Source organism: Erinaceus europaeus, chromosome 18 (genome assembly GCF_950295315.1).
Source record: "Erinaceus europaeus chromosome 18, mEriEur2.1, whole genome shotgun sequence".
NCBI classification, from domain to species: Eukaryota; Metazoa; Chordata; class Mammalia; order Eulipotyphla; family Erinaceidae; genus Erinaceus; species Erinaceus europaeus.
In genome coordinates this window covers 25,675,059-25,701,766 of record NC_080179.1, presented here as the reverse complement: position 1 = coordinate 25,701,766, position 26,708 = coordinate 25,675,059, and the positions used below count along the sequence as shown (strand labels likewise).

At 35.9% G+C, this 26,708-nt stretch overlaps 1 protein-coding gene across 1 annotated transcript in view; it reads left to right on the top strand.

The window, feature by feature from the left end:
- Positions 1–26,708, top strand: part of CSRNP3 (cysteine and serine rich nuclear protein 3) — a 219,154-nt gene that overhangs the window by 31,418 nt on the left and 161,028 nt on the right. Inside the window, exon 2 of the mRNA XM_016195315.2 lies at positions 10,428–10,513. Within this exon, the coding sequence (XP_016050801.1) occupies positions 10,468–10,513 (46 nt within the window). The 5' untranslated portion in view covers positions 10,428–10,467. The remainder of the gene's footprint in view (positions 1–10,427; positions 10,514–26,708) is intronic.

Below are 26,708 nucleotides of genomic sequence, written 5' to 3'. Positions count from 1 at the left end.
TTTTATTTTTGGGAAGATTTTTGATAACTGTTTCAATTTCATTAGCTGTGATGGGCCTGTTCATGTTATCCACTTCCTCTTTACTTAGTTGTGGAAGTTGGTAGGTATCTAGGAAATCATTCATTTCTTCCAGGTTCTCTAGCTTGGTGGCATATAGTTGTTCATAGAAGCCTCGCATGATATGTTGAATTTCTGCAGTGTCTGTTGTGATTTCTCCTCTTTCATTTACTATCCGATTTATTTGGGTCTTCTCCCTTTTTTGTTTTGTGAGTCTGGCTAAAGGTTTGTCGATTTTGTTTACTCTTTCGAAGAACCAATATTTACTTTCATTGATCTTTTGTATGGTTTTCCTATTCTCAATGTTATTTATTTCTGCCCTAACTTTAGTAATTTCTGTCCTTCTGGTTGCTTTAGGATTCCTTTGTTGTTCTTCTTCTAGGTCTTTGAGATGTGCAATCAGGCTGTTTATTTGTGCCTTTTCTTGTTTCCTAATGTGTGCTTGTATAGCTATGAACTTCCCTCTTAGGACTGCTTTAGCTGAGAACACAGTGATTTTTAAATCATGTTTTTATATTCTCGGGAAACATTACTTTACAGTTTTCTTTATAGATAGAGACAGAGGCAAAGAAGAGAGAAGGGGGTATATGGAGACACTACTGTGGCATCAATGCTTCCAACAGTATGGCGAGAGCCAGGCAGGGGGCCTGGGTCACTCACATGGCAAGCAACACATTAATCTAAGTGAATTATTTCACCTGGCTCTCTACTTGCTGTTTCTAAGACAATCAAACCTTTGGTTGGGAGCCCAATGGATAGGATATGTATATAAGATGTGTGTAAGTATATAAAATATACATATATATTTTTATATACTTACACACATCTTAAAAACTTTTTAACTTAGTAATGTAATTGATTAATCAATTAATTATTAATATAAATGATTAAGGTGCTCATTAACCAATTCTAAAATTAAATGTTATACTAAGCTAAAGGTTACATGAGACGTATCATACAATTGGCTTAGATTTTTTAAAATATGCAAAAAAAACCCAGAAGATGCAAGAGAAATATCAAGAAGCAAACTTGACTAAGTAGTTTATAGATTTTAATAAAGTAATATACATTTAAAATTTTCTTTGATATGTGATAGATGTTTTGATGAACAAATAATGAATGGAATAAAAATGGATAAACAGTCTAAGCAGTATCTTATGCAATTTAGCTTTTGCTTTTTAATATTCAGTTTTGCAACTAGAATTTGCAAATGATTAAAATTTATAGTTTACTCATTTTATGTTACCTGATGGCAAAAACTGTAACCTATATTTCTCTTTAATGCTTAATGGTAATCACAGTAGCAAGCTTTACAAACTTTTTTTTATCATTGGTTACAATGTTTAGTGTTATAAAAAATCTATTTAATTCTCTTAATAAGTTTACATTTAATTAGCATGCTAATTATTTTTTAATTGATTAGTAGATCAAATGATTATTGTCACTTAAAACATGACATGTGACTTTAAATAGACTAATAGGTTTTTTTTTTTTTTTTTTTTTTTTTTTTAAAGATTTTATTTATTTATGAGAAAGATAGGAGAGAGAGAAAGAACCAGACATCACTCTGGCACATGTGCTGCCGGGGATTGAACTTGGGACCTCACGCTTGAGAGTCCAGTGCTTCACCTCTGCGCCACCTCCCGGACCACTAAATAGACTAATAGGTTTTAAGATGTTAATTTTATTGGATACAATCAGGGTCTCTCTTAATTGGTACAGATCCATAGGGAAAAATAATTTTGTATTAGAGAGTTATGAAATGTACAGCTTAGTCCTATAATTTTGTCAGCATAAGTAAAATTACTTTTTTATTTTTTATTTTTCTCCATCAGAGTTATTGCTGAGGTTTGGTGCTGGCACTGAATCCATCACTCCCGGTGCCTTTTTTTTTTTTCAAACTGAGAATGGGGGAGATGGAGAGAGAGATAGAGAGAGACAGAGAGATCTGCTGGACGGTTTCACAGTCCATAAAACCCCTCTCTCCACCATTGCAGGTAGGCAGCGAGTGCCTGAGCCTGGGTCCCCTGTGCATGATAATGAGTGTGATCATGGGGCCTGGGAAAATCACTCTTAAAACTCGGTACATAGTTTAATGACTTTTGAATCTATTAGTAACTCAGAATTCAATATATATAATTAAAAATTACGATATTTAGAACAAATGGCAGGTTTTCATGTGGTTTTTTTTGGTTATAAGTTTATTATATATATAATTTTTGGTTATAAGTTTAATATGTATAATTGGCATGTAAGATCTAACCCACAAGTTCTAGATAGGCAAAGCAAACAAAAAGCACTAGCCAACATACAGATGCCAAGAATTCCTCATTTATAAAGCAAAACCCACAGCTTCCCTACGCTCCCATTTGGTTTGATAAGTTGTAAAAAAAAAAAAAAGAAAAAGAAAAGAAAAAAGAAGGAAAGAAAGAAAAAAGAAAGTAAAAGAAAAAGCAAGTGACAGATTGTACTTGAAAAAAAAAGTGGGGCTGAATGGTAGGTGATGGGGCATGGGGTTAAATGCATAGTACCAAACAGAAGGACCTGCTCAAGGATCCCAGTTCAAGCTCCTGGCTCCCTACTTGCAGGGAGTCACTTCACAAGCAGTGAAGCTGGTCTGCAGGTATTTCTCTGTCTCTTTCCCTCTCCACCTCCCCCTGCCTCAATTTCTCTCTGTCCTATCCAATAAAGAATTTACATCAGGAGCAGAGGATTCAAAATGCAGGCACCAAGTCCCCGTGATAACCCTGGAGGAAAAAAAAAAAGTAATGTTCAGTACAAATAAATAGAATCAGGTTATGTTTATGTACAACTCCATCCCAAATGTCACCCGTCACTGCTAAGCCCACTCCTAAGACTGGGATCTTCTTAAGCAGTATTAAAACAGACTACAGTCTGGGCTGGGAGTATTCAAATTAGGGCTTGATTATCTCATATCAGTTTAATTACAAATGGGGGCCCAGGAGATAGCAGTATGTTAATTACAAATAATTTTTACAATCTCTACTCAAGCAACATATTATAGAGAGCTATTCGTATATTTGCTTATTGGCATTTAGTTATTTACCAGAGCACTACTCAGCTCTGGCTTATGGAAGTGTGGGGAATTGAACCTGAAACTTGGAAGTCTCAGGCATCAGTCTCTTTGCATCACCATCATGTTATTTCCCTATTGCTTGGCTTACACTGAGGATATATTTATATACCGTTAGGGGAGAAGACAGAAAGTCATACTTTGCAATACTTCTCAAAATGAGTGCTACACGTTCTTTCTTCAGTGATCTTTATGTAATGTTTTCTTTTTTTTTTATTTTATTTTTTTTTATTTATTTATTTTTTATTTAAGAAAGGATTAATTAACAAAACCATAGGGTAGGAGGGGTACAACTCCACACAATTCCCACCACCCAATCTCCATATCCCACCCCCTCCCCCGATAGCTTTCCCATTCTCTATCCCTCTGGGAGCATGGACCCAGGGTCATTGAGGGTTGCAGAAGGTAGAAGGTCTGGCTTCTGTAATTGCTTCCTCGCTGAACATGGGCGTTGACTGGTCGGTCCATACTCCCAGTCTGCCTCTCTCTTTCCCTAGTAGGATGGGTCTCTGGGGAAGCTGAGCTCCAGGACACATTGGTGGTGTCTTCAATCCAGGGAAGTCTGGCCGGCATCCTGATGACACCTGGAACCTGGTGACTAAAAAGAGAGTTAACATACAAAGCCAAACAAATTGTTGAGCAATCATGGACCCAAAGCTTGGAAAAGTGTAGAGGAAGTATTAGGGAGGTACTCACTGCAAACTCTAGTATATTTCTGCTTTCTTACTTTGGTGCCATACTCCAAACTCAGTCAATTTCTGCTTTGCGTTTCTACTTCTTTTTTTTTTACATGCATAACATTCCCCAGATTCCCATTTAGCAATACAACCCCCACTATTTCATTCATCATTTTTCATGGACCTGTATTCTCCCCACCCACCCACCCACCCCAGAGTCTTTTACTTTGGTGTAATACTCCAATTCCATTTCAGGTTCGACTTGTGTTTTCTTTTCTAATCTTGTTTTTCAACTTCGGCCTGAGAGTGAGATCATCCCATATTCATCCTTCTGTTTCTGACTTATTTCACTCAACATGATTTTTTCAAGGTCCATCCAAGATCGGCTGAAAACGGTGAAGTCACCATTTTTTACAGCTGAGTAGTATTCCATTGTGTATATATACCACAGCTTGCTCAGCCACTCATCTGTTGTTGGACACCTGGGTTGCTTCCAGGTTTTGGCTATTACAAATTGTGCTGCCAAGAACATATATGTACACAGATCTTTTTGGATGGATGTGTTGGGTTCCTTAGGATATATCCCCAGGAGGGGAATTGCAGGGTCATAGGGTAGGTCCATTTCTAGCCTTCTGAGAGTTCTCCAGACTGTTCTCCACAGAGGTTGGACCAATTGACATTCCCACCAGCAGTGCAGGAGGGTTCCTTTGACCCCACACCCTCTCCAGCATTTGCTGCTGTTACCTTTTCTGATGTGTGACATTCTCACAGGAGTGAAGTGATATCTCATTGTTGTCTTGATTTGCATTTCTCTGACAATCAGAGACTTGGAGCATTTTTTCATGTGTTTCTCGGCCTTTTGGATCTCTTCTGTGGTGAATATTCTGTCCAAGTCCTCCCCCCATTTTTGGATAGGGTTATTTGTTGTCTTGTTGTTGAGTATGTAATGTTTTCAACACAATTTTAAGAAATATAAAAACTTCACTTAAAGGAGAATTGTTTAATATAAGATTTCAAGTGTTTTCAAGTGGATTTATTCAGACCCATATAGATTCAATTCTAGCACAACTTGATATTAATGTGCTACTTCGGTGAGTATCTTTGATAATTGAGTTTGATATAACTCCATATCCCAGGATATACTGAAAGCTTACAGGGAGACAGAGCTCCTGGGTACGCAATCTTTTTGACACAACTTTTTTTTTTTTTAAGTTATTTTTATGTTTAAGCTTGTTGAATAACATCACTGTAAGTTGCTTGGTCATATTATTTCTTCATTCATACAATTCATCTGTACTATTTCTACACTGCCAGTATGTGTGTATATATGTATGTATGTATGTATGTATGTATGTATTTGCTAGTTGAGTTATCACTAGGACTCACACACTGCCTGCAGGATAAATCCACCACTCCTAGCATTGTTAACTTTTGTCTTTCCTTCCTTCCTTCCTTCTTTTTTATTTCTTTTTTCTTTCTTCTTTTCCTTCTTTTTTCTTTTCTTTTTCTTCTTCTCTTCCCTTTTTTTATAGGACAGAGAGAAATTAAGAGGGAAAGGGAAAGACTGAAAAACACCCATGGCACTGCATTACTGCTTGTGAAGCTTGTCCCTTGCAGATGGAGCCCAGGGGCTTGAACCTCAGTTACTAAACATAATAATGTATGTCTTGAGTTGGGTGTGCCACTGCTCAGCCCCTAAATTACCTATTACTATTGGCTATGATCAATAATAATTAATGTCTGCTATTGTGAAAACAATCAAAATGAATCATGCTTCACTAGTTTCTTTTTAAAAAAATTTTTACAATTTATTATTTTATTTATTCTTTAAATTTTTATTTATAAAAAGGAAACACTGACAAAAGCCATAGGATAAGAGGGGTACAACTTTACACAATTCCCACCACCAGAACTCCGAATCCCATCCCCTCCCCTGATAGCTTCCCTATTCTTTATCCCTCTGGGAATATGGACCCAGGGTCATTATAGGATGCAGAAGGTGGAAGGTCTGGCTTCTGTAATTGCTTCCCCACTGACTATGGGCGTTGGCAGGTCAATTCATGCTCCCAGGCTCTCTCTCTTTCCCTAGTGGGGCTGGGTTCTGGGGAAGCGGGACTCCAGGGAAGAGGGGCTCCAGTACACATTGGTGGAGTCATCTGCCTAGGGAATTCCAGTTGGCATCACGGTAGTATCTGGAACCTGGTAGCTAAAAAAAGAGTTAACATATAAAGCCAAATACATTATTGACTAATCATGAGCCTAAAGGCTGGAATATTGCAGATGAAGATTTGGGGGGTCTCTGTTTTGTAGATAGCTAGTAGGCCTATTTTAGTTGTATTCCAAAGGGCCCATGACTATACTAGTTTGTTTTTTTTTTCCTGAGCCTGACATCTGATAAGCAGGTTATTGTCATGGCTAGAAAAGGGGCTATAGAGCTGGATCAGGAAAGAGAGTAGCTCCCAAATATGGGAAAGGTATATACATATTGTTGACTGTATACCCCAGTAGAATTTGCTATTTTATTTATTTATTTTTAATATTTTAATTTTATTTATTATTGAACAGAGACAGAAATTGAGAGGGGAGTGAGAGATAGAGAGGGAGAGAGACAGAGAGACACCTGCAGACCTGCTTCAGCATTTCTCAAGCTTTCCCTTTGCAGGTGGGGACCAGGGGCTTGAACCTATGTCCTTGCACACTGTAATGTGTGTGCTTAACCAGGTGCTCCCCTACCTGGCCCCACTTTACAAATTTCTCTACCTCATATTTAGGGAAAAATTGTAATTTTACATGGACATAATAATTTAATTTTAGATAGGAAGTTCTTTGAAAAAAGTGATTGTATACGTTTTAGTTTTGGAAAATAAGATCCATTCCGTTACAATATCACAGCTATTTAAATGATTGTACTAATCGTTTTGAACTATGTCATTGTAGCTTAAATTTTTTATTATTTTTCTGGAATTGGTGAATTGCACCAAAGTAAAAGACTCTGGGGTGGGGGGAATACAAGAAGGATGACAGAAGACCTAGTGGGGGTTGTACTGTTATATTGAAAACTGAGAAATGTTATGCATGTACAAACTATTGTATTCACTGTCGAATGTAAAACATTAATTCCCCAATAAAGATATTTAAAAAAAGAACAGAATGAAGAACACAAAAACAATAGGGAAAGATACAGACATAGAAAAGGGGAAGTATGAGGACCTAGTGGGGGTTGTATTGTTATATGGAAAACTGGGAAATGTTATGCATGTACAAACTATTGTATTTACTGTTGAATGTAAAACATTAATTCCCAAAAAAATAAATTAAAAAAAATTTTAAATTATTTTTGTTTTGTTTAAATTGTTTTTCTTTATGACTATGTTATCTTAGAGGCTGAATATATAAATTGTTGAGTTAACTTCTGAAATGTTTCCTTTATAAAAAAGAACAAAAATCATTGTAATAATCATAACTATATTATTGCAACATTTTGTTTAATTTTTCTGGGAGTTGTGTCTTTTGAATATGAATACCTTTAAAAGTTGTTTAAATTTTGCATAATGCTGATTGATAAAATGCTTTGTAGTAATATTTATTGATTAATATAAGTAAGCTAGTGAATGCAAAAGTACGACTGATTAGAAATTTGAATGAATTCTACAAAACCTTCAAAGAAGAACTAATACCTCTACTTTTAAAAGTCTTCCAGAAGATTGAAGACACTGGAATATTTCTTTCCAGCTTTTATGAAGCCAATATCACTTTGATACCAAAAGCAGACAGGGACACAACCAAAAAAGGAAACTATAGATCAATATCTCTGATCAATATAGATGCTAAAATATTGAACAAAATTCTAACCAACCAAATACAGCAGCTTATTAAAAAGATTGTTCATCATGACCAAGTGAGGTTTATCCCAGAGATGCAAGGTTGGTTTAACATACGTAAATCAATCAACGTGATCCACCACGTCAATAAAAGCAAGACCAAAAACCACATGGTCATATCAATAGATGCAGAGAAAGCCTCTGACAAAATACAAGATCCCTTTATGATCAAGACACTATGAAAAATGGGAATAGATGGAAAATTCCCGAGGATAGTGGAGTCTATATATAGCAAACCTATAGCCAACATCATACTCAATGGTGAAAAACTGGAAGCATTTCCCCTCAGATCAGGTACTAGACAGGGCTGCCCACTATCACCATTATTATTTAACGTTGTGTGGGAAGTTTTTGCCATAGCAATCAGGCAGGAGCAAGGAATTAAAGGGATACAGATTGGAAGAGAAGAAGTCTAACTCTCCCTATTTGCAGATGACATGATAGTATACACAGAAAAACGTAAGGAATCCAGCAAGAAGCTTTTGGAAATCATCAGGCAATACAGTAATGTGTCAGGCTACAAAATTAACATTCAAAAGTCAGTGGCAGTCCTCTATGCAAACACTAAGCTACAAGAAATTGAAATCCAGAAATCAATTCCTTTACTATAGCAACAAAAACAATAAAATATCTAGGAATAAACCTAACCAAAGAAGTGAAAGACTTGTATACTGAAAATTATGAGTCACTACTCAAAGAAATTGAAAAAGACACAAAGAAGTGGAAAGATATTCCATGTTCATGGGTAGGTAGAATTAACATCATCAAAATGAATATACTACCCAGAGCCATCTACAAATTTAATGCTATCCCATCAAGATCCCAAGCACATTTTTTAGGAAAATAGAACAAATGCTACAAATGTTTACCTGGAACCAGAAAAGACCTAGAATTGCCAAAACAATCTTGAGAAAAAAGAACAGAACTGGAGGCATCACACTCCCAGATCTCAAATTGCATTATAGGGCCATTTTCATCAAAACTGCTTGGTACTGGAACATGAACAGACACACTGACCAGTGGAATAGCATTGAGATCCCAGAAGTGAGCCCCCACACGTATGGACATCTAATCTTTGACAAAGGGGCCCAGACTATTAAATGGGGAAAGCAGAGTCTCTTCAACAAATGGTGTTGGAAACAGTGGGTTGAAACATGCAGAAGAATGAAACTGAACCACTGTATTTCACCAAATACAAAAGTAAATTCCAAGTGGATTAAGGACTTGGATGTTAGACCAGAAACTATCAGATACTTAGAGGAAAATATTGGCAGAAGTCTTTGCAGCATAAATTTCAAAGACATCTTCAATGAAAAGAATCCAGTTGCAAAGAAGACTAAGGCAAGTATAAACCTATGGGACTACATCAAATTAAAAAGCTTCTTCACAGCAAAAGAAACCACTACCCAAATCAAGAGACCCCTCACAGAATGGGAGAAGATCTTTACATACCATACATCAGACAAGAGTTTAATAACCAACATATATAAAGAGCTAGCCAAACTCAACAACAAGACAACAAATAACCCCATCCAAAAATGGGGGGAGGACTTGGACAGAATATTCACCACAGAAGAGATCCAAAAGGCCAAGAAACACATGAAAAAATGCTCCAAGTCTTTGATTGTCAGAGAAATGCAAATAAAGACAACAATGAGATACCACTTCACTTCTGTGAGAATGTCATACATCAGAAAAGGTAACAGCAGCAAATGCTGGAGAGGTTGTGGGGTCAAAGGAACCCTCCTACACTGCTGGTGGGAATGTCAATTGGTCCAACCTCTGTGGAGAACAGTCTGGAGAACTCTCAGAAGGCTAGAAATGGAACTACTCTGTGATCCTGCAATTCCTCTCCTGGCGATATATCCTAAGAAACCCAACACATCCATCCAAAATGATCTGTGTACACATATGTTCTTGGCAGCACAATTTGTAATAGCCAAAACCTGGAAGCAACCCGGGTGTCCAACAACAGATGAGTGGCTGAGCAAGTTGTGGTCTATATACACAATGGAATACTACTCAGCTGTAAAAAATGGTGACTTCACTGTTTCAGCCGATCTTGGATGGACCTTGAAAAATTCATGTTAAGTGAAATAAGTCAGAAACAGAAGGATGAATATGGGATGATCTCACTCTCAGGCAGAAGTTGAAAAACAAGATTAGAAAAGAAAACACAAGTAGAACCTGAACTGGAATTGGCATACAGGTCCAAGAAGGATTCAGAGGACCTAGTGGGGGTTGTATTGTTATATGGGAAACTGGGAAATGTTATGCATGTACAAACTATTGTACTTATTGTTGAATGTAAAACATTAATTCCCCAATAAAAAAAATCAGAAAACAAAAACAAAAACAGAAAAAAGAAATTTATTATATGTTTCTAGGTAGTTTTTTTTTTTTTTCTTTTTCTTTTTTTTTACTATAGCACTGCTCAGCTGTGGCTTATGATGGTACAGAGGGTTGAATTTAGGACCTCTGAGCCTCAGGCATGAAGTGTTTTTGCATAACCTTTATGTTCCTTTATGTCTTCTCCACCTTATTCTTTCTGCAGTAACTTAAATACAGTACAGAGATTGTATATTTATTTAATACTATACTTGTATTCCAATATTTCTACTGACTTGCCTTTGTATCATATTTTATTTACATCTTATACCCACTTTGCTTTGAGAATGTAACTTTCTGTAACATATTAAAACAATTTTTGTTTTTAAGGGAAAAAAGAGATATCAACAAACTGAAAAGATGTTTTCAGATGCTTAGAGTCTTCTGGAAGACACTGGACTTCATGAGATCTCCAGGTTAGCAGTTCATTATTGTTTCTATTTCTTTGCAGCATTGAATTAAAAGTAAAACTCACCCGAGTTTTTATAACACATAATTAGGTGACCAGAAAAAAAGTTTTACTTATAATTATTTTAACAAGAAGTCCTCATGATTTTAAAAAATATTTATACCATAAATCTATTATATTGGTTAATTATGAACCATAATATTGTTACTATATTAGATGTTTGTATATAATTTGTTAAGGCATATCTTCCCATGTAGCAAAATTTTTATTTATTTTAAATCTCTAAATTTTACACATGTATATATAGTTTAGAAGGAAATCCCATCAGCAATCTGAAAGTTTTTTATGCTTCATTTTCTTTAGATTAATAACGATAGCCTTTTCTTGGAAAATATGACTTTGACAAAATGATATAATAATAAAATTATTATAAAAGATCAAAAGGATATTTGGTGATCTTTCTAAGAATTCTTTCTAGAGTCATGTCTGGAAAAGAAAAGTAAAAAATCCTACTTATTATTTAACTCACAGTAACAATAAGCAAATGTAACTTTCAGCTAGGTGCTTGAATTACAATATAAAGTATCATAGCAAATAATATAAAATAAATTGCAATCTTGACAAACTACCTTTGAAAATATATTTTTGGCTTCTTTATATTGTAGGCCATTATCTATATTCCTTATTTGTAATTTTCTGTTTTTTAATTTGTTATCAATTGTATGTTACAAGATTGAAAGATCGCAATGTATAATTCCACACCACACCCACCACCAAAGCAAAAATATTGATTAGATTTTATTTTGATTTTGATTGCCAGTTCAGAGTTATCTTCAATTTCTTTTTTTACTCAATGATTAATTTATTCAAAATGTATTATAGTACACAAAAGAATGGACTAAGTGCTTTGGTTGTTTTAAGAAACATATTTTCCAGCCTCAATAATTAGCCAATCAGTAAGTTACTCAGATTAGTTTTATGTATTAATTTGAACAGAACATAATTTAGAAGACTGTGTATAGAGGCATGTAATGAAAGTTAAAGCACAATGTGAATTATTTGAAGATTTTTTTAATTTAATTTATTTATTTAAAAAAGGAGACATTACCAAAACCATAGGACAAGAGACATACAACTCCACACAATTCCCACCACCCGATCTTGTATCCCACCCCCTCCCCTGATAGCTTTCCCATTCTCTATCCCTCTGGGAGTATGGACCCAGGGTCATTGTGGGATGCAGAAGGTGAAAAGGTCTGGCTTCTGTTAATTGCTTCCCTGCTGAACATGGGTGATGACTGGTCGATCCATACTCCCAGTCTGCCTCTCTCTTTCCCTAGAAGGATGGGTCTTTGGGGAAGTGGAGCTCTAGGACACATTGGTTGAAGATTTCTTTTAAATTTTCAGAAAACGACTTGAATTAGCCTAGATTACTGACAGTTTATACTACAGGGAATGTTGTCCCATTACAATTCATACCCAGTTGACTTTTATTAACATTTCTTCAAGTACTACACAAGTAAGGATCTCGATTAGAGTCCCCAGCTTCCCATCTCCAGGGGGGTTACTTCGCAAGCGGTCTGCAGATGTCTTTCTCTCCCCCTCACTGTCTTCCCCTCCTCTCTTAATTTCTCTCTTAAAAAATAAATAATAAATTTAAAAAATATTTGAAACTGGAAAACATTTAAGTATTTATATTTAGTAAATACAAAAAGAAGTTAGTGAGAAAACTTTAGTGGTTGTGCTGTTAGACAGCGGCTGATTTAATTTATATAGTGAAACCATCCAAGAAATATTTATCAAGTGCCTACTTCATGTATAGGGATACAAAGTGGAACAAAATATGTCAATATTCTTGCTTTAGCAGAAATGGCATTCTAGTAAATGCAAATATATAAGAAATGAAAAAGAAAATTACTTATGTGTTGGTAGTTGATGGTATGGAAGAAACTATGATAAGAAATGTGGAATGTGGGAATTGGGCTGTAGTGAAGCAGGTTAAGTGCATGTGGAGCAAAGCACAAGGACCAGCATAATGATCTAGGTTCAAGCCCCGGCTCCCCACCTGCAGGGGAGTCACTTCACGAGCAGTGAAGCAGGTCTGCAGGTGTCTTTCTCTCCTCCTGTCTTCCCCTCCTCTCTCCATTTCTCTCTGTTCTATCCAACAATGACGACATCAATAACAACAATGATAACTACAACAATAAAACAACAAGGGCAACAAAAGGGAAAATAAATAAAGTTTTTAAAAAAGAAATGTGGAATATAAGGACAGGAGAAATTTTTGAATGAACTTGATGCCTAATACAGAATAATTTATATAAAGTAGTAGCTATCACTTTTGCACATAAACTGCCAACTAAAAATATAAATATAAGATTCTCTGCTAGCAATCTGGGTGAGTGGGGTGGCCTGAGAGTGCTAGATTTAAGAGCATTAGGTCCCAACAATCTTTATGATTGCTTGAGCTAGAGTGATTTCCTAATTCTGTCTCTGCTCAGTAAGTAAATAAATATTTGTAAAAAAGATGATTAAAAAAGAGCTGCTGGTAAATTCTCTAGATCATCATTTGTTAAAAAAAAAAAAGCTAAAGTATGTAAGATCCCTAATATAATTTCTTCATCAATTTCACCAGAAATAAAAATGTTCTGAAAATTCATTTTCTACTTGTACATGAAATATTGTCCCAAAAGTTACAATAAAGAAATATATACTTGAATGTGGGTTGGTTCATTCACTTACTAGAGGGATAAAGTTTACATACTATTCCTGTTAGAGAGGAAAGTCGGTCTATTTTTGATTGAATAATTATCTCTATGACACACCTTGTGTAGATGAAACAGTGATAGAAAGCTCAGTTTAGTTTTCTTTTTCCATGTTTTATCATCACCTTTATTGTCATTTTAGGAAAGCATTAAGTATTGACATTAAACACAGCAGGGAATTATTTAATTAACACCTCATTTTTATGGTAATGCAGACAGTAAATTAACACCTCATCCATATAGTGCACTGATTTTTTTAATGACATTTCTTTTGTGCATTTTTGCTTAATTTGAAAATATATGGAGCCTGGGGTTAGGTGGTGGTGCACCTGGTTAAGTGCACATGTTAGAATGCACAAAGAAACAGGTTCAAGTCCCTGGTCCCCACTTGGGGGGGGGGAGGAGAGTTTTGCGAGTGGTGTTTTTAAGTGGTGAAGCAGTGCTATAGGTGTCTTTCTCTCTCCTACCTCCCTCTTCCTTTTTTATTTCTGGCTATCTCTATCCAATAAATAAATAAAGATTAAAAAAAAGAAAGAAAGAAAACACATGGGGATTTGGAAATTGAAGTATTTCAGTATATTTGTTATTATTAACTTACTAGTCATTAGGTGTTTTAGTTTGGGGGATAATAGTTTGGGGGAAGAATTTTTCTTTTTTCTTTTCCTTGAGGGTTATTGCTAAGGCTCGGTGCCTGCACTATGAATCCACTACTTCTGAAGGCTATTTTTTTCCTTTTGTTGCCCTTGTTGTTTGTTGTCGTTGTTGTTATTATTATTGTAGTTATTGCTGTCATTGTTGTTGGATAGGACAGAGAGAAGTCTAGAGAGGAAAGCAACACAGAGGGGGAGAGAAAGACACCTGCAGATCTGCTTCACCGCTTGTGAAGTGACCCCCTTCCAGGTGGGGAGCCGGAGCTAGAACAGGGATCCTTATTGGGGGTCCTTGCGCTTGGTGCCATGTGCACTTAACCTGCTGTATTACAGCCGACCCTCTGGGGGAGTTTTTCTATCAAGTTATTAGGTACTGAGCACAGGAATGTAGAAGTGGGGAGCTGGTGGTGGAGCAGCCGGTTAAGTACACATGGCGCAAAGCACACTGACCAGCATTAAGATCTGGTTCCAGCTCCAGGCTCCCCACCTGCAGGGGGTTTGCTTTGATTCACAGGCGATGAAACAAGTCTGCAGGTGTCTGTCTTTCTCTCCTACTCTCTGTCTTCCCCTCCTCTCTCGATTTCTCTTTGTCCTATCCAACAATGACAGCAATAACAACAATAATAACAACAAGAACAACAACGATGAACAACAAGGGCAACAAAAGGGAAAAAATTAAAAATAATTTTTAAAAAAGAGTGTAGAAGTGTTTACAGTCCAAATAGCCCTGCCTATTTTGGAAAGAATATATTATAACTTCACACACACACCCTTAGAATTTCTTCAGTCCTGATTTTTAAAAGTTTCATAACATTGAAATTGAGAGATACACCAATCAAAAGCAATCTCTTGGATACTTATTGCAGGACTGAACACTACTAAAAGTGGTAGAGGCTGCTGAAGCAAACAAGTTGTAGGGGGTCCAACGGACTATAGTGGAGAAATTTGGAAACGGTGATTGGCGTAACTTGGTGACAAGTGTTTGAAGAATATGAACCTGTAGCTTTAAAACATACACAGGGTAGTAAATGAACATTACATAAATAAATTAATAAATAAGAAAATAGATTTAGTTCAGTTATCACTTCTTTTTCATGGTTATTGTATCAATGTGGCGGAAACTACTCAATCATATAAATCATCAAATTTGACTTGGGGCCAGGTGTCTCAAAACCTATTAAATTTTGCAGCTCCTTCAAAATCCCCAATGCCAGGTATTGTAGACACTGTTATCTAAAGGAAATTGCCCAGTATGGAGATATAGTACAGGTGATGATTATTTGGAGGTTCTAAATTAAATAAGAGCAGAGATAATCTACTACGTGTTGTAATGTAGAAATAGATGGTGAGTTCTCTTGATTATCGGTTACAAGGTGACACTGAATGGGCTGGATGGTGGCCACGCACCTGGTTGAGTCCACACATTACAGTGGACGGAGTTTTGGATTCAAGCCCCCACCCCCAACTCGCAGGAAGGAAACTTCATAAACAGTGATGCTGGTGTCTCTCTATCTCTCTATCTCTCTCCCTCTCTATCTCTCCCTTCTACCTCAATTTCTCTTTGTTCCTCTAATAAAAAAAAAATTAACACCGACTGTTTTTTGGCACACCTGAAAGAAAAACAAAATCAAGATGCAGAGGACTGGTGAAAGGCAGATGAGGAAAATAAAAACTCCTGTATCATAGAAGTCCCTCAAATACAACTTTGACCTTTCTTCCATTTGCAAGGAAACTCTGTAAAGGACGAGTAACTTTTGTTTAAAAGCAAGTAGCAAACAGAACATGCTTCCCTTTGAATTTCCTTGCCTTTACCCCCTTATATTTGCATTACAATAGTTAACCCTAGGAATCATTTGTAAGTCTGTATCATAAATCCAGTTCCTTTTTGAACTAGGGGCAATAAGTTGTTTGAGTCCAAATAAGGTCTCTTTCATCTTCTCACAAACCACCGTGCACAAACATATGTCTCACACTGCAGACATGCCTTTGCTTTGGATGTGTCCTTCTCTCCGTGGTTCTCCAAATGTCTCTTACCATTTTTACTTTTCCATCATTCATATGAATAATCTAATCCTGGTTTCTCAACTTCTATAAGTTAGTTTGTTCCATAAATATCTTGTATATTATAGGAGTTCTAGCAACTTCCCAGGTACAAATACTAGTTGAACTTCTCATTGCACCCCCAGTTATGAAACTGATCATTTAAGCATTGTTCAGTGACCCCTTTTGTTCAGTGACAAAACTGCTCAGAATGAGAACCAATGATCAAACTCAAACCTGGGTCCTTGTACACTGAAACATGTGCACTCAACCAGGTGAACTACCACCCGACCCCCAGATTCTTATTTTACAAGTCACTAATCACAAATTGAAATACTGACTGGTGGCCATATGTAACATTAATGGCTAAAATAAACTAATTTCAACTCATTGAAAACATTAAAGCAATGGCCAAATAACATACCGAAACATTTTCTCATTATTTTTCTCCTTGTTCAGATGAAAATGCTCCCTGGAAATCCATTTTCAGCTTATGACTCATCTATTCCCCCCTGTTCTCCCTCACTAGGAGAAACTGCTCTTATAACTTTATTAATGACTCCAATCTTTTTTAACTAAACCACCAGATTATTATTATTTTTGCCACAGAATTATGTAGTACATACATATGTATATGAGATATCAGTGTTTAGCAGTGACCCACATGAAAACAGATCATCAGAGCATTAGAATAAATTTAAAAATTCCCATACCAGGGGCCAGGTAGTGGTGCACATGGTTGAGTGCACATGTTACAGTGCACAAGGACCTGGGTTTGAGCTCCTGGCCCCCACCTGCAGAGGGAAAGCTTCACAAGTGGTGAAGCAGGGCTGCAGGTGTCTCTCTGTCTCTCTCCTTCTCTCCCTCTCTATCACTCCCTCTGCTCTAGATTTCTGGCTGTCTCTATCCAAATAAATAGATAAAGATAATTTTTAAAAATTCCCATACCAAAAATTATATGCAGGAAGTTATAATATACATTGATTTATATAACTATATGTCAATGAGAAGAGCCTCCAAAAAAAAAAAAAAGGCTATTAGGAAACTCAAGTGCATATAACTAATTAGTGTCTCTTTCTCCCTCTTCTTTTAAAAAATGTTTTATTTATTTATTAGTGAGGAAGATAGGAGGAGAGACAGAAAGAACCAGACATCACTCTGGTATATGTTCTGTGGGGGATTGAATTAGTACATATAAATATTAATGCATTTTATTTATTAAAATGAAAGCACAATTTAAATTCCTGCTTTCTTGGGATATAACATTCAATGTGTCCAATCACTGATGTGTGAGTGGATAAGCGCACGTGGCGCAAAGCGCAAGGACCTGGGTAAGGATCCCGGTTGGAGCCCCCGGCTCCCCACCTTCAGAGGAGTCGCTTCACAGGCGGTGAAGCCGGTCTGCAGGTGTCTTTTTCTCCCCCTCTCTGTCTTCCCCTCCTCTCTCCATTTCTCTCTGTCCTATCCAACAACGAACGACAACATCAACAGAACAGTAATAACCACAACAGGGCTACAACAAGGGCAACAAAAGGGGGAAGAATGGCCTCCAGGAGCAGTGGATTCATGGTGCAGGCACTGAGCCCAGCAATAACCCTGGAGGCAAAAAAAAAAAAAAAAAAGTAGCCCTTATGACTGGGAAAAATGCAAAATAATGCCTTCCATAGAATATATTGGCAAGACCCAATACAGCGTGTAATGAGTCCTAGATAAAGTGTAAGATAAAGTAGATCCTCATAACTGTAAAAATTGTTAAAGCTGAGGGAGTAGGGCGGTAGTGCAGTGGATTAAGCGCACATAGCGCAAGGGCCGGTGTAAGGATCCTGGTTCAAGTCCCAGGCTCCCCACCTATAGGGGAGTCACTTCACAGGTGGTGAAATAGCTCTACAGGTGTCTATCTTTCTCTCCCCTCTCTGTCTTCCCCTCCTTTCTCCATTTCTTTCTGTCCTATCCAACAACGACGACATCAGTAACAACAACAATAATAACTACAACAAAAGGGAATAAATAAAATTGTTAAAGTTAAAGAGCCAATTAAAGTTAATTAAGATGTGTGTAGAACTTTTAAAACATGTATTATAGGGAGGACAGATAAATGTGCATAGAGTAATCGCATTACCATGTACACTGTCCATGGTCAAGTTCTGGTACCTTATGGGAGGTGCCAAGGCGAGGGAGAAGTGCTGGTGCTGCGAAGTCTTCCCTTCTCTTTTTCCGTCTCTGAATGAAAAAGGTGGGAGTAGTGAACTGCTCATACTTGAGGCCCCATCCCTACAGAGTAAATGAATTAAAAAAAAATAGATACAACAGAAACCAAACCTCCCACCTCAAAGATTGTTTTAGTCTCTAGTAAAGAGAATTCTACTCTTTAAATTAAACAATCAAAATTAGGTATGTTCCATCAAGACATGGACAGAGAACTTCCAATCTGCAAAGTGAATGCACGTTTTGTTTGAACTATGAATGTTTTTTGACTAAATGTCATGATATGTAATAATAGTATATATTGCATAATTTCTATTTTCCTACTCTGTTCTTTCACATACTTTGTTAACTTTCTGGCTCTGAAGTCATTTGAGTTTATAATTCTGGCTTAAAAAATGAATTTGGAGACTCAACCCCATAGACAAATGAAGCCCAAACAATACATCATATTAAAATGCTTCTGCATATCAAAATAAAATTATAGAAGCACAAAATAGGCAACCCAATAACTAGAGGCTATTTGCATAACATAATTCACAAATGATATAATATTTATGCATATTTATAATATGTATCATGGTATATGTTATATATATTTATATATATAGTAGTATTTCCCCTCTCTGTCTCTCTGTATTTCTTTCTTTCTCTCTCTCTCTCTCTCTCTATATATATATATATATATATATATATTAGACATTATAGATGGGATGAGATTTACTTGTAATGTAGGTGTATATTCCTATATATTCTCTCTCTATATATCCTATATATATATATATTCCTGTCCTAGGTGTATATGAGGTTTACTTGTAGTCTAGGTGTATATTCCTATAATATTTAAATTATTAGAACAAGTATATAAAATACATACTATAATTAGACAATTTGCAAGTAAAATTGAGCAATTTCAAAAATCTGAAATTTTCTATTAAAAATGACCAGATAATCAGAAACATTATTATCTAGTTTTGTCTTGAGGTGTGATTTGGTTAGTGATTTAGTAAGAAGAATGGCATTTGATTTTCTTTGATTCTTATTTTAAAGGTAGTTTCTTTTCTATTCTTATTATCTTTATTTATTTACCAGATAGAGACAGCCAGAAATCAAGAGGGCACTGGGTGATAGACAGGGTGAGAGACAGAGAAACAACTGCAATCTATATAATATAGATATAGCCTGATTATATTTACCAGCATCTACTTCTTAGATTTCATGCATAGATACAATGCATTTTTAGAAATAGAATGTTTTAAAATCTAGTTCATTTTCTGGAAAAAGAAAATAAATAAACATTTAGCTGTATATTTTTTATATACATAAAATGTGTGCTTGGCATTTCATGAAAATTTGTATGTTGGCAATTGAGTTTTTTCTAAATTTGTTAAATATCTCTTCTTTGGATTGAAATTTAAAAGTTCTATTTGGAAAGGAAGGAATATATATTTCTCTTTCTGTTGAAAAAAAAGTTTTTATCCTTCCATAATTACAGACTAAGGAATGTTTGAAAAATACTTGGCAAAAATTTAGATGACTGGTCCTTGTGGACCACTTAGTTTACAGATAGACAAATGACAGACAAGATGACCTTCCTTTCAGTGTCATCAAAGATAGAATAAAAAATGAGCTTAGCTTGCATGCAGGGTAGGGAATTTGTGTACCAGCCTTGAAAGTTTTATGTCTGACCTGGTTGCAATGACAGGCTTATTTCTGATAAAAGAGAATTAAAACCTTGCTCCTCTAAAGGAAAACTTGAAAATAAAAAGGGAATCAAAGTCTGGCAAATGAGACCATGGATTGGACTCTATCATCACTGTCAACAGAATATATACATTGAGAATTCACTGAAAAAAAAAAAAAAAAGGATGGAACTAAATATAGTGAGACTGACATTGAGTACAGTTCATTTATTGGTAAATTTAGACATTTTAGGCATATCCAAAAGAGGTAATATTTGAAACTTTCTGTTCCCTATGAAACTATGACACCTCCTCTGAAGATAAAAAATAAAGAATGTAAATTCAGATGTCCATTCATCAGTAATAAATTGTTTTACATTAAAATGATTTTCTTCAGTTAACATTAAAGACAGAAAAGATATTTTGGCTTGCTTTTTTTTTTGGCTTCCCCACCAGAGTTACCACTGGAACTCAGTGTCTACAAAACAACTCCATTGCTCTTGTTGTCCATTTTTTTCTTTCTTATTCTTACAAAGACATAGAGAAATAGGGCAAGAGAGAGACAGAGAGAAGCACCTATAACACTGATTCACCACTCATAAAACTTCTGCCTTGTAGCTGGAGATTTTCAAACTGGGTTCTTGTGCATGTTAACATGTGTGCTCAACTGTGTGTACCACTAATTGGCACCCAACAAGCTGATATTTAACTTCAGGAGATAATGCGTATCTGTATATCCATACTGTGCTTCCAAATTTTACCTTAATTATGTATTCACTGTATTTGTCTTTCCCTGTCTGACTTATTTCAGTTAGCATAATGCTCTCAAAGTTCATTTATGCTATCACAAATGTCAAAATTTCCTTCCTTGTTGTGGAAGAATCCTATTCAGCTTTATATGCTGAACACATTATCTTATACACTCATCTCTCAGTGGATATTTAGACTGCCTTTATACCCAGGCTTGTATAAATAAAGTGACAATAAATCTGGGGATGTATGTATTCTCCCCACACCCCCGATTTTTTTCTATCTGTTGCTTTTGTTTCCTTCAGATAAGTATTCAGAAATGGAATTGTTAAGACAAGGGTAGGTCTATTTTGAACTTTCAGGGGAAACTCCATGCTGCTTTTTGCAATAACTTCTCTAGTTTACATTCCCACCAGCAATGTGAAAGAGTCCCATTTTCTTGTCAACAGTGAACAAAATGTTCTCTTTTGATAAAAGCCACTCCCACAGGTGTGGGGGAATCTTATTATATGACTTTGATTTACACATTATATCCCATATGTTTCACATGCCTGATGACCACCTGTATATTCTTTTTTGGAAGAAAACATAATCTATTCAAACACTTAGCTTGTTTTATAGAAGAAGTAACTGTTTCTGGTGTAAAATATAAAAACACACTAGCCAAACTTATGACAAAGATTTTACAGCTTATGTTTGTTTTCTTCTAAGAGTTTGATGGTTTTAGGTGATACATGCATGTCTTCAGTGTATTTTTATTTAATATTTGTGTATGGTGTCAGGCAGCTGCTCAATTTAATTCATTTAGATGTAGCTCTTAATTTTTTCCAAAACTATTTACTAAAGTGTCTGTCTCTTCCCCATTGTATTTTCTTGCCCACATCATAAGTTAATTGATTTTTATATGCATGTGTTTGTTTATTTCTGTGTTCTTGATTCTATCCTATCGCTTGCTATGTCTGTTTTCATCCCGTACTATACTCTTTTCTTAACATCATTTTGTAATATAGTTTGAAATTAGGGAACACACCTCCAGTTTTATTCTTGCTACTTGTTGTGGGAAATCTCATAGTGTAAAGATACATATTTATTTAATCTAAAAATAGTTTTATTTCTATATTATTTATCATACTTTGTGAGTTTTTTCAAGTGCTTTCAGATATGCTTTCCTATTTCTTCATTTAGTCAACTGACTACAGTTTTCACAAATTTCAGTTGAATGTGGTTTTCACATAGTCCACCTGTCAGATAATATGCACTATCTAACAACTACTTGAAAACCATAATTGCCTTTTAACATATTGGTTCTGTCAGTTGACAAGGAGATTGTTTTTGTTTTGTGTGTGTGTGTGTGTTTTCTGGTGTGTTTATAAACTTCACCTTTGTGTAATTGTCCTTAACTCTTTTTTATTTTTAATATTTATTTATTTATTTATTTATTCCTTTTTGTTGCCCTTGTTTTATTGTTGTAGTTATTATTGTTGTTGTTACTGATGTCATCGTTGTTGGATAGGATAGAGAGAAATGAAGAAACGAGGGGAAGACAGAGAGGGAGAGAGAAAGATAGAAACCTGCAGACCTGGTTCACGGCTTGTGAAGCGATTCCCCTGCAGGTGGGGAGCCTGGGGCTGAAACTGGGATCCTTATTCAGGTCCTTGTGCTTTGTGCCACGTACGCTTAACCCGCTGTGCTGCCGCCTGGCTCCCTATCCTCAACTCTTATAGATGCTGTAATATTAAACAGATTTTGAGTCAGAAATGCCTATGCAATAATTTGAGTTCTGCATCTGCCACAGAGACAGTGGCACAGACACAGATTCTATATAATAATGTTTAGTCATAACCTGTTATATATAATTACTTCATACACATCAGTGATTGGACACATTGAATGTTATATCCCAAAAGAGCAGGAATTTAAATTGTACTTTCATTTGAATAAATAAAATGCACTAATATTTATATGTACGAATTCAGATCTGGTCTATGACCATACGTCACAGTGAGTTATACCATTATTCCCATACTGGATCAGATGTGGTAGTCAGTCTCCAGAGGGAAATATAAACCAGAATATATAAGAAATAATCAAATGGAGAACTCATCCTTCCCCTCATCCTTTGCTCTGTTTCAATGGACTTTGCAAAAGATCTGCAAAAATCTAGATCTCTAATTTTCATATTACTCTGTTGTTGCTGTTGCCTGATATTGAAGATAAGTAAATTAACATCTTTAGATGGCAGGAAGAAGAGTGATGGGTAATAAAACTGATTTTTACTGACACATTCAATTTCATGCTGCTGTTTTGTGTGTGTTTGTGGCAAAGGAATCAGAGCTTAAAAGAAAACAAAAAAAGCAACTTACTGAGTGACATTGAACTTACAGGTCTGGACACTATGACATTGAGTTTTAGGGATTTGTTTGCCATGTGGTAAAGATATGCAGGAGCTGAGTAACATGGGACCTGAAGAACTTTAATACCAACAGCCCCACCTTGAGTTTTCCAAATGAAGCTATTCTGTATCATAGATGTATAATTAATGACACCTATCAACTCTGTTGTATCAGTATCATTTTATGAATAGCTGAGTTTTTATGATTACCCATTATGATCTTGTCAGTATCTTAAGTATAAATGGGAGGAAATATTAACTCTTAACTCATTTGTTATGAATTAATTAGCAGGTATTCGGACCACAACAATGCCTCTTGAGTAGCTCACAAGTCTGATTTATTCATCTATACTACCTTAAATATCACTTCATTACTCAGAACTTTCTTTTATATGTGTACTCTTAATATTTCCTCACCTTTCCGTTCCTCTTCATTTTCCTTTTCTCTAGCCTCCTCTCTCTATTTTGTCCTCTTTTATTGATCTTACCAGTTTCCTTATCTCACCCTAATTAAATTTATGACCTAGCATTGCTGCATGCCTTTCATTTTTCATTCTTATTTGTTCTTAGCTTCCAGTGTGAGGCACTGAGAAGCCTAAGTAAAGAAGAAATAGCTTCTGTCTGAGTGATCTATTATTGTCTTTCTTTTTTTCTTTTACTCTCTCTCTCTTTTTTTTTTTAACTCCTGAAGAGATTTAAGAAAAATAGAAATATAATGTCTGTAAGGACGAAGCACAGCAGCTACCTTTTTCTCTTCAGAGGAGTCACTGTTCCATCAGTTCACCCCAATAGTTCAGTAGCTGCTGTCACTCCTTATGAAGGTAAAATCTTCCATTCTTTTGTATAGAAATGTCTACAAATGCAAATACCCCTGGTAAACATCTAGATAATTAAGCTTTTATTCTTTGAAATTGTCATGGTACCTTGTTCAATTTTTCTTGCTTCCTTTCTCTTTTTCTTTCTTTCTTTCCTTTCCTCCAGGGTTATTGCTGGGGCTCGGTGCCTGCACTATGGATCCACTGCTCCTGGAAGCTATTTTTTTCCCTTTTGTTGCTCTTGTTGTTAATTGTTGTTGTTATTATTATTTTTGTTGTTATTGATGTCATTGTTGTTGGATAAGACAGCGAGAAATCGAGAGAGGAGAGCAAGACAGAGGGGGGAGAGAAAGACATGCATCTGCAGACCTGCTTCACCCCCTTGCAAGTAGGGAGCCGGGGGCTGAAACTGGGATCCTTAAGCTGGTCCATGCGCTGGTCCTTGCACTTAACCCGCTATGCTACTGCCCGGCCCACAGTTCAATTATTTTTTAGTTAATATTGTCATTAAAGTAAGAAAAGTGGAACAGATTATGTTGAGGCTCTGGGATTCTGATTTTCATTGAAACATTTATTCCTCTTACTGTCATTCTTGCTTCCTTAAAGATTATGTTGGCTAACTCAACTTTTCCATATTCTTCAGATCATAGTTAATTCTGTATTTTATACTACTCACACTCTGCCTCAACTTTTATTCTCTCTGTAGCTTCTGAGAAACAAGTAACATGTTTGGTCTTTCATTATTTCAATGTGGTATCAGAGAGTCATTCTGTGGAACTGTTTTTGAAAAAGAAATCATTGACATTTCAATGACATCCTCCTGGGTAACTTTCCTGGTCACTTCTCCCATTTAAAAAATAGTAATATCTAGTAGCAGAAATAGTCTATTCCATTACTTCAATTGAAATGTCCTCTCCCCTTAGTTAGGTGTTTTTTGTCTGCATAGAAACCTTTTTTTTTTTAATATGGCAATACAATTATGAATACTATTTAGGGACACACCCCTAATTTATGGAGGATTTAACATCTGTCAGGATTGTTAAGTACAGACCTGTGATGATTCTCAAATGGAAAACACTGCTATTATCTATATCTATCTATCTATCTATCTATCTATCATATTTTACTTCTAAATCATCCCTGAATACATTTAGATTTTCCTCCATTATTGACACAAAATATTCATCATGCTATTCTTAATGATGGCTAGACTGTAGAAAACATGAACAACTGGGGATTGCAGTTAATCAAACATAATACTAAGTATAAGAACAGGTGCAAGGATCTGGTCTGAAGTCCCAGCTCTCCGCCTACATGAAGGATGCTTCATAGGTGGTGAAGCAGGTCTGCAGGTGCCTCTCTTTATCTCTTCCCCTGTATTTCCCTTACCCCTCTCAGCTTCTGTCCTATCCAATAAAATGAAAAAAAAAAAAAAAAAGGCTGCCAGGAGCAGTGGATTCGTAGTGCTGGCAACGAGACCCAACAATAACCCCAGAGGCAAAAGAAGCAAACAAAAACCATGAACAACTCTCTCATATCTATGGACATCTAATTTTTGACAAGGGGGCTAAAATTATTACATGAAGAGTATCTCTTCAACAAATAGTGTTGGGACATTCTAGTTGAAAATTACAGAATGAAACTGAATCACTACATTTCACCACACACAAAAGTAAACTCCATACAGATCAAGGACTTGGATGTTAGACCAGAAACTATCAAATACTTAGAGGAAAATATTGGCAGAACTATTTTCCATCTAAATTTTATAGGCATCTTAAAAGATATTTGCAAAGAAGGCACGAACGAAAATAAACCATTGGGACTACATCAAATTGGAAAGCTTCTACACACACACACACACACACACACACACACACACACACACACACACACAAAACCACCATGCAAACAAAGAGACTCCGTACAGAATAGGATATCTATTTACATGCCATATATCAGATGAATGGCTAATAATCAAAATATAAAAAAGCTCACCAAACTCAGTAACAAAAACCCCAAATGGCTCCATCCAAAAGTGGGGAGTTAATATGAACAGAATATTCATCAAAGAAGAGAACCAAAAAATCAACAGACATATGAAAAAATTCTCCAAATCATTGATTTGTTAGAGAAATGCAAATTAAGACAACAGTGAGATACCACTTCACTCCTGTGAGATTGTCATACATCAGAAAGGATAGTAACAACAAGTGTTGGAGAGATTGTGGGGGAAAAGGGCACCCATTCACACTGCTAGTGGGAATATAAATTGGTCCAACCCCATGTGTAGAGCTCTCAGAAGAACTGGAAATGGACCTGCCCTATGACTATGCAATAACTCTCCTGGGAATATATCATAAAGAACAAATAAACCCATCCAAAAAGATCTGTGTATACCTATATTCAGTAGCTAAAAACTGGTATCAATCTAGGTGTCCAACAACAAAATAGTAGCTGAGAAACTTGTGGTATATGTACATAATGGGATACTACTCTGCTGTTGAGTGATGAATTCACCTTCTTCATATCTTTGTGGATGGAGAATAAAGGAATCATGTTAAGTGAGATAAGCCAGAAAGAGAAAGATAAATATGGGAAAATCTCACTCATGCACAGAAGTTGAGAATAAGAACAGAAAAGAGAAACAAAAAGAACAAATTGAACTGGGTTTGGTGTATTGCACTTAAGTAAAAGAATTGGTGTGTGTGTGTGTGTGTGTGTGTGTGTGTGTGTGTGTGTGTGTGTTGGGGGCCACTTTCAGGTTCTGGTGTGTGATAGAAGACCGAGGCTGGGAGTAAGAGTGTTTTGTAAAAAAACTGAGAAATTTTATATATGTAACAACTACTGTATTTACTGTAAACCATTAGTCCCTAATATAAATATTTAAAAAATGAACTATTATG